Source organism: Microcebus murinus, chromosome 9 (genome assembly GCF_040939455.1).
Source record: "Microcebus murinus isolate Inina chromosome 9, M.murinus_Inina_mat1.0, whole genome shotgun sequence".
Lineage (NCBI taxonomy): Eukaryota > Metazoa > Chordata > Mammalia > Primates > Cheirogaleidae > Microcebus > Microcebus murinus.
The window spans coordinates 84,251,378-84,269,955 of NC_134112.1; the positions used below are offsets into that span (position 1 = coordinate 84,251,378).

General features: G+C 37.9%; 1 protein-coding gene across 2 annotated transcripts in view; it reads right to left on the reverse strand.

Annotated features, from left to right (window-relative positions):
• The window catches only part of CHCHD3 (coiled-coil-helix-coiled-coil-helix domain containing 3), a 279,301-nt gene that overhangs the window by 42,833 nt on the left and 217,890 nt on the right, over positions 1–18,578 (reverse strand). For both annotated transcript variants that reach the window (XM_012739744.3, XM_012739742.3), the window contains exon 6: positions 12,724–12,794. In XM_012739744.3, the coding sequence (XP_012595198.2) occupies positions 12,724–12,794 (71 nt within the window). The remainder of the gene's footprint in view (positions 1–12,723; positions 12,795–18,578) is intronic.

Genomic DNA, 18,578 nt, shown 5'->3' on the forward strand with positions numbered 1-18,578 from the left:
TTGCATTTCCCTGATAACTAATGATATAGAACCCCTTTTCATGTGCTAATTGGCCATTCTTACATCTTCCTTTGAAGTATCTGTTCAAGTCTTTGGTCTACTTAAAAAATTTTCCTAATGGTATCTTAAGGTGAGTAGAATGTTTAAATTCTGATAAGGTCCAATTTATCAATTTTTAGATTTTATTTGCTTACTTCTTAAGAAAAATCAGAAGAGCCAGAAATAGAAATCCTTCACCGACTGAAATCCATGAAGGGTGATCTGGTAATTATACATTCAAGTGAGCAATGAATACATGTTTAAGTATAATTATCTTGAAAGTTCCTGTTTCGATTTTAGTATTAATATACGGTCTTGCGCTGAATGTCCCTCTCACAGAGGCAGCTCTGTTGAGATCTATGCCAGTGGAAGGCTAGTGGACCTCAGGGCCTCTCCACAGACGGCTCTGTCTCGCAAATAAATAGCTGTTTGTGTAATGGGCATAGTATATGGGCAACTATATATATTCATAAGTTAATTATCTGTGTGAAAGCAGGGAATGATTGATAGCATTTGGAATAGGCTTACCAAACTCTAGAGTGATAAAACATAATTACATATTACAATATGGTCGAACCTACACAATGTCCCAGAGACTATCCTGAAAAGCTACTATTTTTATGTGTTGATAACCTCTTTGATACAATTTTTAACCATGCTCAAGTCTTAAGATTAACTTTGCAAATTCAACATAAAACCAGAATTTAAATTCCACCTTCTAGAAGCCTTCCTGGACATTTTACAGCAGGTCAGTCAGATAATAATTAACTCTAATTGGCCTTCCTACAAGCTTCACTGCTTTCTACCTGTAGCTAGGTTGCACTCAACAAGCAAGATATGTTTTCTTATCTTTGAAAGCATCAAAGGAAAATCAAAGACATTATTTCCAACTGGAGCCTTTACAAAGTAAATGAATTCTAGTTGGAATCAGCAAGAGGAAAAACTTAGTAGTCTCAGAAATATCTTTTGGAACTATGAGCTGTGTAGTTAATTACTCAAATAAGTGAGAATCAATAAACAAATTTCAAAATACCATGCACCCTAGAACTCAAAATGCTATCATTTAAAATATTATGATACAAGGAAAGAAACAAGCTATCATTTTGGAAGAATCTTCATTTATCTAACTAACAGTGTGCAATTAATATTTCATATAACCATGTAGGGTATGCTAGATTTTTAATGGATCATATTGATTAAGAAGAAAGTTCAATACTAATGTTCCTGTTGGGGAAAACAGAACAATTTGTTATTTCACATGGAATGAATCATGAATTCAGGATATTATGGCCACAAACCTAAGGGCTACAATAAGAATGATTTTGATCATTTAGATGTAACTGTCAACCAAAAAGAACCCAAACTCTAAAATAAAGAGGTTTATTCTGAGCTGAAAATGTGTGACCATGGCCCAGAGAGCCACACCCAAGAAGCCTTGAGCAAGTGGTCTCTCTGTGGTTGGGTTACAGTTTGGTTTTATACGTTGCAGGGAGATACGAATTACATGTAAAGCTAATTAATACATAGAAGGCACACATTGGTTTGGCCTGAAAAGGCAGGACATCTTGAAGTGGGGGCTTACAGGTTATAGGTGGGCTTAATGACTTTTTTATTTGTAACTGGTTAAAAAAATGAAACGTTGACAAAAGGCTTGGAATGTTTTAAGTTAAGATAAGGAGGTCTGTTAATCATAGACAAGCCACTGTACATATATTGGACACAGACTCAAGTGCTCTGCTAAGTAAATTGATGACTTGCAGATGTGGCGTAAGCTTTGTCTTCTATAGTCTTAGGCTTGTTAATGAGTCACAAGGGATGTCTCCAAGAAGGGAGGGGAACATGATGAGGCGTGTCTGACCTCCCTCCTTATGCCCAACAACTCAATTTTAGGGTATTTATGGGGTCCCCTTTGGCCACGGGGGTCCATTCAGCCAGCTAAGGGGGGCTTAAGTATTTACTTTAATATAACACATATATTTAAGGACAGAAGATGACCAGAGCAACCCCAACAAACCGTAACTGCCAATGCTGGAACACAGAAAAGATCATGGATTTACAATAGGATGCAGCTAATCTAGGTGCATTTCACCACTTGAGAGTCCTTTACACACTAGGCTGAAGTGATGAGAAAGTTTCCACAGTGACCTTTTTGGATTTGTGACCACGTGCACAAGATGGCTGCAGTTTATATTGTCTTTTTAAAGAAATCAACTATACTGCCTGTCCTTGGTTACACTGCTGCTTATGCCCTTTTTAGTCCTAAATTCCAATCAGCTTCACCATCCTGCCCTGCCCCTTTCTATCGGACACCACTGTTGAGTATAATATTGTTTGGACCAATCAGGGAGTAGAGAAATAAAGCAGATGGAATTAATGTTTCTTAGCACTTACTTCCATTACCTTAGAAATTAGTATTTCCAATAAGTATAGGCCAGGCCCGGTGGCTCATGCCTATAATCCTAGCACTCTGGGATGCCAAGGTGGGAGAATCGCTCAAGATCAGGAGTTCGAAACCAGCCTGAGCAAGAGCAAGACCCTGTCTCTACTTAAAATAGAAAGAAATGAGTTGGCCAACTAAAAATATATATAGAAAAAATTAGCTGGGCATGGTGGCGCATGCCTGTAGTCCCAGCTACGTGGGAGGCTGAGGCAGAAGGATCGCTTGAACCCAAAACTTTGAGATTGCTGTGAGCTAGGCTGCACCCCGGCACTCTAGCCTGGGTAACAGAGTGAGACTCTGTCTCCAAAAAAAAAAGTATAGAAATCCAACCCAAGGAATAAAACAAACTAACTAACTAATTAGACAGATCTTATTAGAAGGGCTCCAATTTAAAATGGGGGCCCCAATCTAAGAGGACCATTAATCACTTAAGGTTTCTTTACAAATGTAACTAATTCCAAATGTGTATCATAAGAAATATTGTCAAACATCCACATGTTCCAATGGAAGTCTTACTTTCCTTGGAACTAATCTGTTGTTGAGGGTGGGAGCAGGCAAACAGACTAGATTGATAGCTTGAGAGCTGGGACTACTCTGCATATTCCTGATGAACTACAGAAGGAACAGTAGCAGAATCTGCAACATACCTAGAAAGGCAGTCAGTGTCTTAGAGTTGAATAAAACAACTTAAGACCATTTTTTAGATAAGGACCGATGGCAATTTTCCTTAATTTTTTTTTTTTGAGACAGAGTCTCACTCTGTTGCCTGGGCTAGAGTGCCATGGCATCAGCCTAGTTCACAGCAACCTCAAACTCCTGGGCTCAAGCAATCCTTCTGCCTCAGCCACCCGAGTAGCTGAGACTACAGGTATGCACCACCATGCCCAGCTATTTTTTTCTATATATTTTTAGTTGGCCAGTTAATTTCTTTCTATTTTTAGTAGAGACGGGGTCTCGCTCTTGCTCAGGCTGGTTCAAACTCCTGACCTTGAGCAATCCACCAGCCTTGGCCTCCCAGAGTGCTAGGATTATAGGTGTCAGCCACTGCGCCCGGCCATCTTTGCTTAACTTTTAAGTCTTCTCTGAATGCCCTAAAGAAGGTGGCAGTTACAATTTACATTTTACAAATGAGACATACAAGTCAAAGATATAATATATAATCTGCCCAAGGAATTGGGTGTTCTAAATAATCAAGTCGATATTTCAGCCAAATGTGTACTTGCCATTAGCTTCATATACAAAGTATATTCCTAAGCACATAAACATCTTTCTTCTATTTCAGAATTGAAATCTTCCTCCAACAGCATATCCATCAACTCAAGAGGATATATGAAATACTATGGAGTTTGACATAGGTGAGCTGATGTTTAAAAAACAAAAAGCAACAAATAACCCCAAACTCTGAAAAAGGTAATTGTAACCAAGAGGCTTATGCACAAAGAGTACAGGTACATTTACTTTATCTAGAATTTTGCCTCTTCAATCACTAAGTCTCTTACTGAGTAATCAAGATGTTACTTGGCTCCAAGGACCATAGAGAATAAAATGTCACTATTGCAGCTGCTATATTTCTTGCTCACAGCCCTTCAAATTAAAAAAGGGGGAAGAAAGGCCCAATACAAATGCAGAATTTAATTAGTAAAAGCCCAAATCCTTGCCTGAAGCCCTGTTCTTCCTGTAATATCACATTCTTTTCTTCTTGTGTAAACTTTTCATTATGAAGGAGACATCTTTATAATACAATAACTCTAGTTATAATGTAACTGCTGGTAACATAACTCCTGCATTAAAAAAGGCAGCATGTTCAAGTAATGTTGTTTTAATACAATTTGTGTTCAGCAGAAACCAAGTCAACTTGGTCATTTAGAATTTGATCAATGTGAATTAGTGTCTTACTGAAATAAACCATTTGATCATTTCAAAATTGATCAATGAGAATCAGAGATAAAACATTTATCATGTACATTTGGTATATTAGATCCATTCACACAGCACTAACGCAGGTTATAAGTAGACATCAGTAAGTGTTAGAGATGATGTGCAGGGTACCCGTCGGCTGCAGATACAAATACATGTACAACAGTATATAATTTTAAAACTTTTGATAAGGCCAGTTATTCAATAAGGCAGCTTGCAGTCACTAAAAACTGCAAGAACTCAACTTTAGAGAAACTACAAAGGGAAGCACAGCAAAACTGAATAGCTCAAACTCTATTTTTTTTTTTTTTTGAGACAAAGTCTCATTCTCTTGCCCAGGCTAGAGTGCTGTGGCGCCATGGCGTCAGCCTAGCTCACAGTAACCTCAAACTCCTGGGCTCATGCGATCCTCCTGCCTCAGCCTCCCGGGTAGCTGGGACTCCAGGTACGTGCCACTGTGCCTGGCTAATTTTTTCTATTTTTAGTTGTTTGGCTAATTTCTTTCTATTTATAGTAGAGACAGGGTCTCGCTCTTGCTCAGGCTGGTCTGGAACTCCTGAGCTTAAGCAATCCTCCCGCCTCGGCCTCCCAGAGTGCTAGCATTACAGGTGTGAGCCATCGTGCCTGGCCGAATAGCTCAAACTCTTGAAATAAATTTTAATCGGAAGTTTAAGAAGAAAGGTAAGTAACATAAATTTACCTGACTAAACTTCTAGAAGAATTTTAAGACTATTAATCAGAGTAAACTTTGTACCTGCTGTACAATTAGTTCTATTAATCTAATATTTCCAAATTGAAGTTGCATTGACATTCAGGCTCACTGGCTTATGCATCTAACAGAATTATAAATTTGCCAGTCAAAACCTTATTTAATTATTTTACAGCCAATTAAGCAGGATCTTTAAACACTGCTGCTTAAAACTGTCCATGATCTACATGTGTAATTATAGAGAACACAAGAAACACCTGCTGATACCATTGGTGTGTCATCTTCAGCTTCAAGAATTCATCCCTAGTATAGTTATTAAAATCATACACCCAAAAAAGAAACCACAGTACTGCCAGTCAAAGTGGAACCCTAAAAAAAAACCAACGTCATTTTAAAGTTAAAGGGTTATATATTGAAGAAAACCTTTAAATATTAAGTCATTAAGTATGAAATGTCTGATTTCCTTAAGTACTAAATTTGACAGTTGATATCTCTGACATTTCCCTTTGATACTCTTGTTTTATTTTTATGGTGAAGATACATCTTCAGTCTTTCAAATGCATGTTTTGGCTTGGGATTACCTTTCACATTTTTTTTTACTTTTATTTATTTATTTTTTTGAGATAGAGTTTTGCTCTGTTGCCTGGCATCAGCCTAGCTCATAGCAACCTCAAACTCCTGGGTTTAAGTGATTCTCCTGCCTCAGCCTGCCGAGTAACTGGGTCTAAAGACACACACCACGATGCCTGGCTAATTTTCCTAGTTTTAGTAGAGAGGGGCTCCCACTCTTACACAGGCTGTTCTCAATTCCTAAGCTCAAGAGATCCTCCTGCCTTGGCCTCTTGGAGTGCTAGGATTACCGGCGTGAGCCAGAACATTTTTTTAGAGCAATTTTTGTGAAACCATGGATAAGTAAAAAATTCACGTTATTTTTGAATATGATTTCCATCATGGAACCAATGCAGTGCAGACAGCTCAAAATATCAAAGCGTTTGGGAAGGATGTGGCTAATGAACACACAGTAGTACATTGATGGTTTGAGAAATTCCATTCTGGTAATTTTAATTATGAAAGTGAGCCATGTGGGTGACTGGAGACCAACGTGGATAATGATGAGCTGAAAGCTGTAGTAGAAACCAACCCATCTCAATGTATGCGTGCAATTAGCAAGGTTTGATGTTACTATTTCAACAATATTGGACTATCTGAAACAAATGGGCAAGGTAAAGAAGCTGGACAGATGGGTACCACATGAATTAAATGAGTGTCAGAAGAGAAATTGTCTCAACCTTGCCTTTCTTTGCTGTCACGATATAAAGGTGAACCATTTCTACACCATATTGTTACATGTGATGAAAAATGGATTCTTTTTGACAATGGCAAGCATTCAGCACAATGGCTGGATGAAGATGAAGTGCCAAAACACAGCCCAAAACCGAACAGTAATCTAAAAAAGCTAATATTGTCTGTTTGGTGGTCCAGCACTGGCATTATCCACTACAGCGGATGTCTACTGCAACCAATTGGATGAAATGATGAGGATGCTTACGATTAAGCAGCTGAGATTGGTCAACAGAGACAGGCTAATCATCTCTCAAGACCACGTGTCACAAAAAACAGTGCTGCTCAAACTACAAAGGCTGGACTTGGAAACTCTCTGTCATCCACCATATTCACCAGACCTTGCACCAACTGACTACCACTTCTTCCACACTTTGGGCCACTTCTTACAAGGAACATTCAGTTCTCGACAAGCTGTGGAAAACGTCTCTTGCAATTTCATGGCCATTCTCTCTCCAAGCTTCTTCAAGCTACCCTTAAGATGGCAAAACTGTCAATAGTTTAGGTGCATATTTTGATTAATTGTACTCCTGCTTGTTTGAGATATAATAAACTAAACTTGTGATTCAAAATCAGACATTTCAGATTTAATGAACTAATACATTGTAATACTTACAAATTCCATTTTATCTGTATGAGTTTTGCATAGCATTCCTCAGATACTCTAAAATCACCTAAACTACTTTTACAGGGTAACTAATCTTTTAATACTTTATAAGGATCACCCAAGATTCTTCCATGAGACTAAATTTATAAGTTTCAGTCAAGGATAAAAGCAAAAATCCCCTTCTAAAATCTGGCACACAAAGGAGTATTACCAGTATTCACGTAGGCTTGATACAATTGTGCTCATTTAGAAGCCCTTCATCTTTCAAAGGAACTGAAGCCCCATGAAAAGTTAAACCTCCAGTGAAACCATTCCAAAAATATTTTCAATAGATCTGTTACTTCCCATACATATTTTCTTCCTTTTCTCTTTCATAGAAGGTAGAAACTCGTCACTTCATTATGTAGAGGACAGAATGAGAAGGAAATATCAATTGTCTTTAAAATGCTTTTCATTTGTTTGATATTACATTGTCTTTACAATGTTTATGTTGCTTTTAAAATAGTTCCTATTTCTTTGATATTTGCTTTTATATTTAAAAAAAAATTCATGTGCGTGAACACTCTGGTAACATTTCTTTCCTATAAGTATGGTATATCAGTGCCAATCTACCCAAAGAGATCTGAATTAGATGCTGACCAAGAAACAGGGCCCCTGCAGTACTCTGATTATGCTGCCAGGATGCATTTTTACATGCTACACTGTCATGAATGCCTGATGCATTTGTAATCCTGGATAGAGTATGAACTCCCTAAGGGTGAGAACTTCTTCTAATATATGACTTTGGGGTTTAACAGTATCTAGAATTTGGTTGGAAGAAAATACAGAAATTTCTCCTATGGCACATAATTTCATAACTTGAGTTGAATATAATAATAAAACCTAACATTTATTAAACATTTACTTTGTGCTAGGCCTGTGCAAAGCACTACACATGCTAGATTATTAATCACCTATGAAGTAGAATATAAGAATTAATACAGAACATAATTTTCATTAAGATTAGCTATAATATGCTACTAGCACTGTATAACTAGGAACAGCACCATAAGTCGCTCTAAAATGTTATATGAAGTGTTGATAATTACTGTTTTATTTGAATTGGGGGACAAAAGGTATTCCTTTTGAATAAAAGCTAGATGTAAAAAGAATGCTGGATTTGCTCAGTGATTTAGATTTTATAGCTAAAATTTTGAACTTCTTGTGGGAAAATAAACATATAAATTATCTTCAAATCTGAGCATGATGGCTCACACCTATAATCCCAGCACTTTGGAAGGCTAAGGTGGGAGGATCACTTGAGGCCAAGAGTTTGAGAGCAGCCTGGGCTATATAGCAAGATCCCATCTCTACTAAAAAATTAAAAAAAAAATTATCTTCAAATCCTTTAAATCCCACTGAAATCAGGGTGATATTTGTTAGTAACTTGATATTCATTAGGGATGCAATCATGTCATCACAGGAGAACTAATTTGGCATTTTAAAAAAGTTTGCCTTCCTCTCTCCTTTTCTGATGAACTCTAAGTTCCATGCTATTAAGATCCTGGCCTGTCTTCTTCATAATTGTATATTCGGAACTTGGCAGAGGACATGACACAAAGGAGCTCTGTGAATGAGTGACGTGTGGAAAAAATGGGGGAAAATCCATCAATTCTAAAGTGTTTTAATGGTTTACTGCCAAACTATAAACTGAGAGACTGAGGTGTGAATTAATATTTTAACCATCCCTAAAATAATTCCATTAGCTATCCTGGGAGAATGCATTGACGGTGTTAGTCATGTGCAGCCTCACCGCTCTTAGCTTGGTTTCTCTTTACAGTGATTTGTGTGGCCCCTTTATTAGGTATACAATATTGCCCTGGAAATTACAATTTAAAAATCTTCCATCTCCTGTAACCAAGATGCACCCAAATGCATCCTACCTCCATCAGATAAAATTAACTAAATCTTCCTCAAAGTCCTTCAGAGCTTGTTGCCTAAGAGGGACTGCTGAGTTCATGTTCTAGATGGTCAGAGGTCTTCAAGGGAAAGCTTACAGGTACTAAGCTGGTCGTACAGACAGGAGCAAGTGAAAATAACTTAGCCAGGCAAGAAAGCTCTGTCATATGATGGAAAGAATATAGTATACTGCCTTATGAAAGACTGAAGAGTCAGGATTATCCGAGGTGGCCAAATTTCTAAGAAGAAATAGCATTCTACTAAGTAATCTCTGTGTCTTCAAAGATGGTAAACATCTCCTACAGACAATGTACCATCCCTTCCTAGGTGTGAAGCCAACAAACTCATTACAAATCAAAACATGACATCCTAGGAAGCTCAGTCTAGCAGGTAGTAGCGAGAAAAACAATAGGTATAATGAAAACAACTCTCTGAAAAACTAGCTCATGAAATTTCTTCACAACATGTTAAAACCTGGGTTTTTGTTTGTTAACTAACTCCAGTTTGGATAACTGGAGTTAGCTGAATTGCAAAATCTGAGGGCACAGTCTTCAAGATTGCCTTTCACTTCTGACACCAACAGCATGTTGAGGGAGGGGTTCCCCCCAAACCACCCTGAAGTTCAGTAATTCACTAAAAGGATTTACAGAACTCACTGAAAGCTATTAAACTCAGTTACGGCTTATTACAGGACAAGGAAACAGAAAACAATGAACAGGGCAGAGTCTGGGAGGGCTCCAAATGCAAAGCCTCCTGGCATCAATACCCATACAGCTCACTTGAGCTACAGTGCTCAGAGTTTCACTGGGGCCTCATTGAACAGCTTGGATGATTGATTGTCCATACGATTAAACTCACCTCTCCAGAGGTTGGGCTGATACCACACGGCCTGATGGGCCCACCAAGAATAACAATTTCTATCCCTTGGGAAGTTTCAAGGCTTTAGAGGTTATCTCATAGGAACCTGCCACAAAGTCCAGACCTGTCTTTGGACAAGACCAACTCCTCAATACACAGTATGGCCAGATGAATAGCATCTTATAAAGAATAAAGTCTTAAAAAGGTAAGAGAGAATGATGCCGTTGAGGTTCTATTTAAAACTAAGTCCAACTTACAGGTCCCTGGTGACTTGTAGAAGCTAAATCCTCAGGACATTAATTCTGTGCTTCATAATGGCCTCTCACTCTCTGATAGTCTAGTCCACGCTGAATGACATGGCAGCTGGGCAGGGCTTTAGAAAGAGATTTTTCTCATCCAAAACCAGACTTATCTCTCTCTATAAAATGCACTTTCCACTAATTTTTCAATGTGCTAAACTCATAATTCTGGTTCTCTTTTGCCCCTTCTATCTAAATGTTATGGGCTGTATTGTGTCTTCCCCATTCCCCTAAATTCAGGCATTGAAGTTCTAGTGCCCAGTACCTCTGAATGGAACTGTATTTGGAGAGAAGGTCATTATCGAAGTAATTAGGTTAAAAAAAGGCCACAATGGTAGATTTTAGTCCAATATGACTAATAACCTTATAAGAAAAGGAGATTTGGACATGCACAGAGGAAAGACCATGTGAAGAACAGGGAGAAGGTGGCAGCCATCTACAAGCCAAGGAGGGAGGCCTCACAAGGAACCAACCCTGGCAACACCTTGATCTCAGACTTCCAGCATACAGAGCTGTGAGAAAACAAATTTTTATTATTTAAGCTACACAGTCTGTGATACTTTGCAGTCCTGGCAAACTGATACACCAATCAACCACTAATTCATGTATGATCTTTCAACAATTTTTTTGCACCAATCTCTTTTTTCTCTTTTACTTGTAGAGAACTCCAGAATCTGATACTTTTGGTGCTTGTGTCTCAAGCCTCCAACGAAACCTCACATCCACTGTCACATTACGCTTCCTGCAGAAGCACAGAAATCAGGGCATTCACCTGGTCAAACACCTCCCTCCAGTGACTTCTGGCTAAAGGAAGACCAAACTTCTTAGCCCAGAATGACCTTAAAACAACCTTTCCAGTTTTGTCTTGCTCTAGTGGCTCTGAGTCAAGCCAATCGCTTGTCACCCACCACCAACAGAACAAGACTTTCCTCCTGGATATATTTCCATCCTATCTATTCAATACTCTTCTTTAAGCTTCAACCAAAAAAATCACCTTCTTTACTCTAGTAAGAATTGATCTCTGATGCATATTAAATTTCAGTTATTTTTATAGCTATTATTTTATAATGAAGAAATATCCAGATAGCCACATCAAAGTTTCCCATAGGGTGAGTCACAGTGGCTCATGCCTATAATCTTGGTACACTGGAAAGCTGAGGCAGGAGGATTGCTTCAGGTCAGCAGTTCGAAACCAGCCTGATCAAGAGCAAGACCCCTGTCTCTACAAAAAATAGAAAAACTAGCAAGGCGTAGTGGTGCATGCCTGTAGTCTCAGCTACTTGGGAGGCTAAGGCAGGAGGGTCACTTGAGCCCAGGAGTTTGAGGTTACAGTGAGCTATAATGATACCATTAAACTCTAGCCAGCCACGGTGACAGAGTGAGATCCTGCCTCAAAAAAAAAAAAAAAAAATGTTTCTCATAGTAGAGAGACAAAAAGGTTTACAAAACAAATATTTTTATCATTAGGGAGAAAAACTAATATGTAACTTAAAAATGTGTATGTAGAGTAACTTTTAAAATAAAAACTACACCCAGTTCTAATCCTTAAGACCTAACATTAACCTTTAAAAGTGAGATTTGTGGCCCATTCTCAGAGAGTTTCTCTCTGCTGCCCCTAAAGAGATAATTCACTGAGAAACATGGAAGGTTTTTTGCTGTTTAAATAAAGCTCAAACTATATTTTTAAATAAAAGTCTGATTTTAATCAACATTAAAATAACACTAATATCCATTACCACTCAAATTGTACTGTAGCAGAAAGTAATAACACCACCTTAGGGTTTAATCATTTTATCAAATGCTTATAAACACACACAAGGAAGGAGGTCAGAGCCCAATGCAATCTTTCAACTAAAGCCTTCACAACACCTTTTTGCTTCACTAATTTGCACACGTGCTACTAACAGGGGTTACACAATAGAACTGTTTATGTACTCAGAAAAATTCTGAATGATGTCTTCTTACCTAATGTGAGAAGTGGCAGCAAAGGGAAAGTACAAGGCTATGGGTCACGGACACTTTGATCCATCAATTACAGAACATTCATTTAAACATTCTAAGGATTAATAGAGGTAGCAATTTAACATCACCTTCATAATCAAGGGCCAGGTAAAGTATATGATTTAAATGCTTTCAAGGTACATGTGAAGAAATGAAAACAGCCTAACCATGAGAAAGGCGGATACCCAAATTTGGACATGCCCATCATTCTATTATACAAAAGTGAATGGTTTCTATGTTTGCATTAATAGAGGTAGCAATTTAATATCACCTTCATAATCAAGGGCATTCTATCTTACATATTATTCCAAATGAAAATTCTATTACCACTGCTTTCAATTTCCCTTTAGTTCATAAAATAGATTGGGTTGCCAACAGCTTTTTCATGAAATGCCCTTTTGTTGTATCTGAATTCCAGTATAGAAGATAACATTTCCCCACCTAAACCACCCCAAAACACTTTCAGGTATTCCAGAATGCAACATAACAAACTACCTGCTGTTCAAAAAGCAATAAAATTGTGCTTTCATCTTCTTAAGAATAGTAAATAATGACAATACTATTAAAAACTTACTTGAACTTTGCTTCCACCTCCTCAGCAGCTTTCTGATATTGCTCAGTGGTGACTTTGTAGAACTCCGAGCTCTGTGAACAAAGATTGAATGCAAAGTTTTCAATATGCAAGAAGACAAAATGTGTGGAAGACTTACAATTTCAAAAAAAAATTACATAAAACCTTGTTTCAGCCACTCAAGTAGCAGAAGGATTTCTTGCACAATTGGCATGGATACTTATAAAAATACATGTAAAGCTACTCATTTAAATGACAGCAGAGTTGTTGGCATACAGATTATAATTACGGAGTAAACTTTCATAGCTATAATTCATCATTATTTGATTCTTATGAGGAAATTCATATCATTTTTGAAAAATCATTTAGATCGACTTTATTTGGAATCGACCACTGCAAGATCAAAGAATGCCTGAAATCAAAAAATGAAATTCATACACATTCACATTTGCCTATTATTCCATCAGTGTTCCAATTGGGATTATTACAGGATTATTTCTTTCCACATAATATGTTTGTCCTCAAGATGAATTCTGTATGGAGTAGAATCTGTTCTATCACTTCCACATAACCACAAGAGCATCAACATTTACAACTAATCAGTAGGGACAAGAGGACAGATTTAGGTAATTGAAATACAAAAAAAAAATGTTCCCACTATTACATGAATGAACATATAAACTACATAAACCAAGGTGTAATGGCAAAATAATGCCTTTCCTGGGGCAGCAAAATTTAAAATTATCCATTCTAACTAGCTATTTTGAAACCAGTCTCACTGCAGGGGGTGGCCTCAATGACCCCATGAGCTCTCAGACTCAATGAAATATCCTGCAAAATACACTCCAGTACAAAAAAACACAACACAATACAGTGGCCTACTGTGTACCTTTCATTCCCCAATCACTCAGGTTTCACATGCAAGGCTTGGGGTAGTTTACTTTTTAATAAATCATTGTTGGTCTGTGAAAAAATGAAAATGAAATCTCCTTCACACTAGTGACCCCTTTGCATTTAACAATCTGGGTTGTCCAATGACAGTCACATCCAGGTTTCTTGGATGTAGATAAAATCAATAGGTATGTGATTAGACAGCAGACTCAGGGTGGCTGGAGCCACGGACAGGTCACCATTTGAGATGATGAATGGCTTTCTATCAACCTACAGTCCCCTATGATGCTAACATTTACTATAATCTTATTTGGGCTACGATTTATCTTTCTTGCACCTGATCAATAAAGATGAACAGAACAGTTGTAAAGATCGATTGCAATTTTTTATCATTTTCAAGCACAAAGGTGCATTTCTGACATGAAGACAATATTCTAAGTGTACTTCTTCTGTATTATTTAAAACTGCAATTTGAGTGATCAACTGCACTAGTCTATACGCCGAGAGGTTTTAATTTATCTGTAGGTCTCGAGCTATCAAAAAGCCATTTGTCTTCTCAGATAGTTTAGGTTATGTCACATCTTTTTATCTGTTTCACTTATAAGATTTTCTTTCCTTTAAAATACAAGTCACAACATGCTCTACTACAATGTTTGGCTTAAGCTTTTCTTTGAAATCTTTCTAACAGAGAGGGCAGCAAAATGGCAGTTACTAATCTATCACTAACAATGATGAGAAACACCCAAATTACTCTGATGAACTGTCAAGTGGGCATTATGTTACTGAATTATCTATTAAAATGCTGGCGAAGCAATAACATCTTAATTAATACTTTCCCTTATTTTAAGCATTTAAACTGTAATATCTGGACATAGACAGGACTAAGTTGAATGATGTGGTTTCTGTTATGTGACCTTGAACAGGTCTCCCAACCTTTCCCAGCTTCCTTTCTGGTGTTCTTAACCTGTAAAATATGGATGATAATATTAGCCCTGCTTATCTCTGCCAAAGCTGTTGTAGAAATCAAATAAGATAGGCAAGAGAGCTGTAAAATCTGTTAAATGTTTTTACAGATTAAGATCAACATCCAAATAAAATGATTTTGGAGGAAAACAACTCATTTGGGTAATTCCATTCTGGATACAAATTCTAAATGATCAAAAGTAAATATTCAGTTTTCTAATAAGAATACACACAAAAACAAGAGTTCTATCATAATATAGTCAGCTCCTTTCTGCTTTGTAATGCCAAATGCGGATAAAATTATTACTGATTTTGTCAACATTCCCCTAGGATGTTAAACACAAAAACCTGTACCTGCACTGCCTGCAAACTTAGCACATAATTCTAAAATTAAAGCTTGAGGCATTATTTATGCTCTATACTTCCACCTCAGTGACCAGTTTTCCATATCGCATAAATCTTTCTAACAAAGAAAGTCCCTAGGAGGCAATACCATATAGCAATGATGGGAATAAACACAATATGCCCAAGATCTGTACGTAGACAGTGTTTAATTCATCTAAGGATTTACTTATTCATTTGACAAAATTAAATGCTTATTACACCAATAACGTCCACCTCGGGGAATTAGACCCTCAAGAAGTTTTCATCTGATAACGGGAGAAAAGAACAATAATTATAATGCAAGGTCACAAATGCCAAGTTAAAAATCATACAGATAGTGTTTTACTAGAGTTCAGAAAAGAGTAGAGATCTCCTCTTGCCTGAGAAAATACTTCTCAAAGTGAACACCACCAACAAAAAACAAGAACAACAACAACAACAACAACAACAAACTGCCTCAATATGTTTGCCAGCGGGAGAATGGATAAATACCGGGTATTCATACAGTGAAAATGCATACAGTAGAGAAAAAGAATGAATTAAATATACATGAAGAGCAAAAACAGCAAGTTGTAGATCTGATGTGGTAGGATGAAATTTAAGTTTTGAAAGGTACAAAATAATGAACAAGAGCAGTAAATACCAAACTCCACTCATCATCTCCAACTGGCAGCAGCTGTGAGGTAGTGGTAGGCGAGGACAAGAAGGGCAGAACGCCATAAACGAAGAGAAGACAAGGGGCTTCGCTGCACTGCGATGGGTCTTAAAATGAGGTGTGGGTCAGCAGCTAGTTGTTACATTGCATTTAAACATTTGTAAAAATGTAAACATTTTTACATAAATGTTTACATAAATGTAAAAATGTTTACATTTTTACAAATTGTATTGTATTGTATTACTCCTCCCTGCACCCCAGAGGTGTTAATTAACAACAACAAATGAATTAGTTAGGCTAGAACATAAAAGTGTCTTTGGTGGGATGCATGCTGAAGAGGTGGGCTGAGTCAAGATTTTATACATTCTTAAACTAAACTAAACTATTGCAGTATGTACACATTACTAAACAAATGTAATTTTTCAACTTCTTTTTGTGAAATAATTTTAGACTTAAAGAAAAGGGGCAAAAAAATAGAAGCAGGTTCCCATATATCATCTTGGTTCCCCTTATGGCAACATCAAAGTAATACATTAACAATGTTACAATAGTAGTAACTAGTAGCAACTCAACTATAGACTTTATTTAAATTTTTCCAGTTTTTCCATTATTGTTCTTTTTCTGCTTCAGGATCCAATCCACGTTGCATTTAGTTGCCATGGCTCTTTAGTATCCTCTAATCTGTTTCAATTCCTCAGTCTTTCCTTGTCTTTTACAACCTGGCACTTGTGAAGAGTACTGGTCGGGTACTTTGTAGAATGACTTGCCATTTGGGCTTTGTTGATGTTTTCGTGTGGTTAGAGTGAGTTCACACATTACTGAGAAGAATACCACAGAAGCAATATGCCTTTCTCCATGCGTGATTTCAACGACTACAACCTGGTGTAGATCTTTCTACTGATGTAGACTTTGATCACTTGACCAAGGTGGTGTCTGTGGGGTTGCTCCACAACAAAGCCACTATTTTTCCCTTTTGTAATTGATATCTTGTGGGAGAGCCTTTGAGACTATGCAAATATCCTGTTCTGAGTGCAGTAACGAGTATTGTGGTGTTCTAATGGTGCACTAATTTTTAAATGACATTATTGCATACTTAGATGTTACTGATACAATGACTTTCACATAGTTTTTTACTGAATAGTGAAAACCATGTAGCCGCACAGGAAAAGCCTTAAAAAAAATCTCCAATGATTGAGTAGGTATTCTTAGGAAAGTATAAACAATCTGATTATGAACTGCAGAACAGGAAGTAAACAAAAGAGGGAGCAAAAGAGAGGAAATTAAAGAGTTACAGAGAGATGGACCTAAATCAAGCCCTCCTTCCCCACTGGCCCTCAGTAACTGGATTGCCCATACTGTTGCATTGTGGGATCCTCCCTCCTGCTGCCAGAATGCCAATATTTAGCACTATGCGCCGGGCGCGGTGGCTCACGCCTGTAATCCTAGCTCTCTAGGAGGCCGAGGCGGGCGGATTGCTCAAGGTCAGGAGTTCGAAACCAGCCTGAGCAAGAGCGAGACCCCGTCTCTAGTATAAATAGAAAGAAATTAATTGGCCAACTAATATATACAGAAAAAACTAGCCGGGCATGGTGGCGCATGCCCGTAGTCCCAGCTACTTGGGAGGCTGAGGCAGTAGGATCACCTGAGCCCAGGAGTTTGAGGTTGCTGTGAGCTAGGCTGATGCCACGGCACTCACTCTAGCCTGGGCAACAAAGTGAGACCCTGTCTCAAAAAAAAAAAAAATATTTAGCACTATGAAGAGTTAACTGTCCATGTTGTGAGGATAAGGCAGACTGACTATTGTAAAGAGTGGGGGGAAAAGGAGAAGGGGATGAATGGTTTCAGAAGTTCCCTTGGGGACTGCCTGACCAGATCCAGGTTTATAGGAAGTGGCCCCAATTCTTGCCCTATAGTTTTGTGAGCCCGTGGGTTTAATGGCCTGTGGATTACTTGCTTCAGAGTCTCTTACAGAGCATATTAGACTGTAGAGTCCTGGTCCACAACATAAAATCTCCAGGGATGGAGCTAGGAAGTTTCATTTGTAACAAACATCTTGGGTGATTCTGAATATACACTAAGTTTGGAAACTACTGGGTTTCTAGACAGTAAAAGAATTATATTATTTAGCTTGCCATTCAAAATGAAAAATAATTAGTGTTTTTTAAGAATGATGACAAATAACCACTTTCCATAATTAAATATAGCCATCATCTTTCAAAGGTGCTCCAAAAAGGTGATCCATCCCATATTGTTGGCAAATCACTAGTGGACTGAAACTTCCTGAAGAACTCTGTCTTTACCCATTGCCTAGCAATAGTACAATGTTCCTACTCTCCTTGAGCACTGACAGGTAGAAGTACAGTAATTTTCAGACAGGTTGTTTTTGTTATTTGTGTTGTCTTGAGATGGTAATAGGTTATACATGCTGCTACTTTGCTTACTCCCCTACCTCTTCAATCTGGGCTGTGTTTGTGACTTGTTCTGGCCATAGAAAGTGACAGCAGTAATGATGTACCAGTTCCAAACCTAGGCCTCTTCCTTGGAACCCTGCCCAGATGCCACATCGGTGACCCCGAGCTGGCCTGTGGGAGTAAGAGAGATCGCATGAACCCAGATGAGGACATCCTAGACCAGCCAAACCTCAGCCAGCTCAGCAGGAGTAAGCCCAGCTGGGACTAGACATGTCCAGCTGATAACGGCCCAAATTGGTGACCTGTAGAATCAGGAGGTGAATAAATGGTGGTTGTTTTAAGCCACTAAGTTTGGGGTGATTCATTATATATTAAAAGCTAAGTCGTTTATGGTCTTTCTGCGTGTTCTCAGAAAAAACAGACTTTCATCAAGCACTTACCATATTGTTACCAACAATATGCGTTTCTGTGTGTTCTCCCCAACTAGTCCGTAGGCTCCTCAAGGGCAAGTATCTTGTCCTATTTGTCATCATATTTAGAGCACTCAGCAAAAT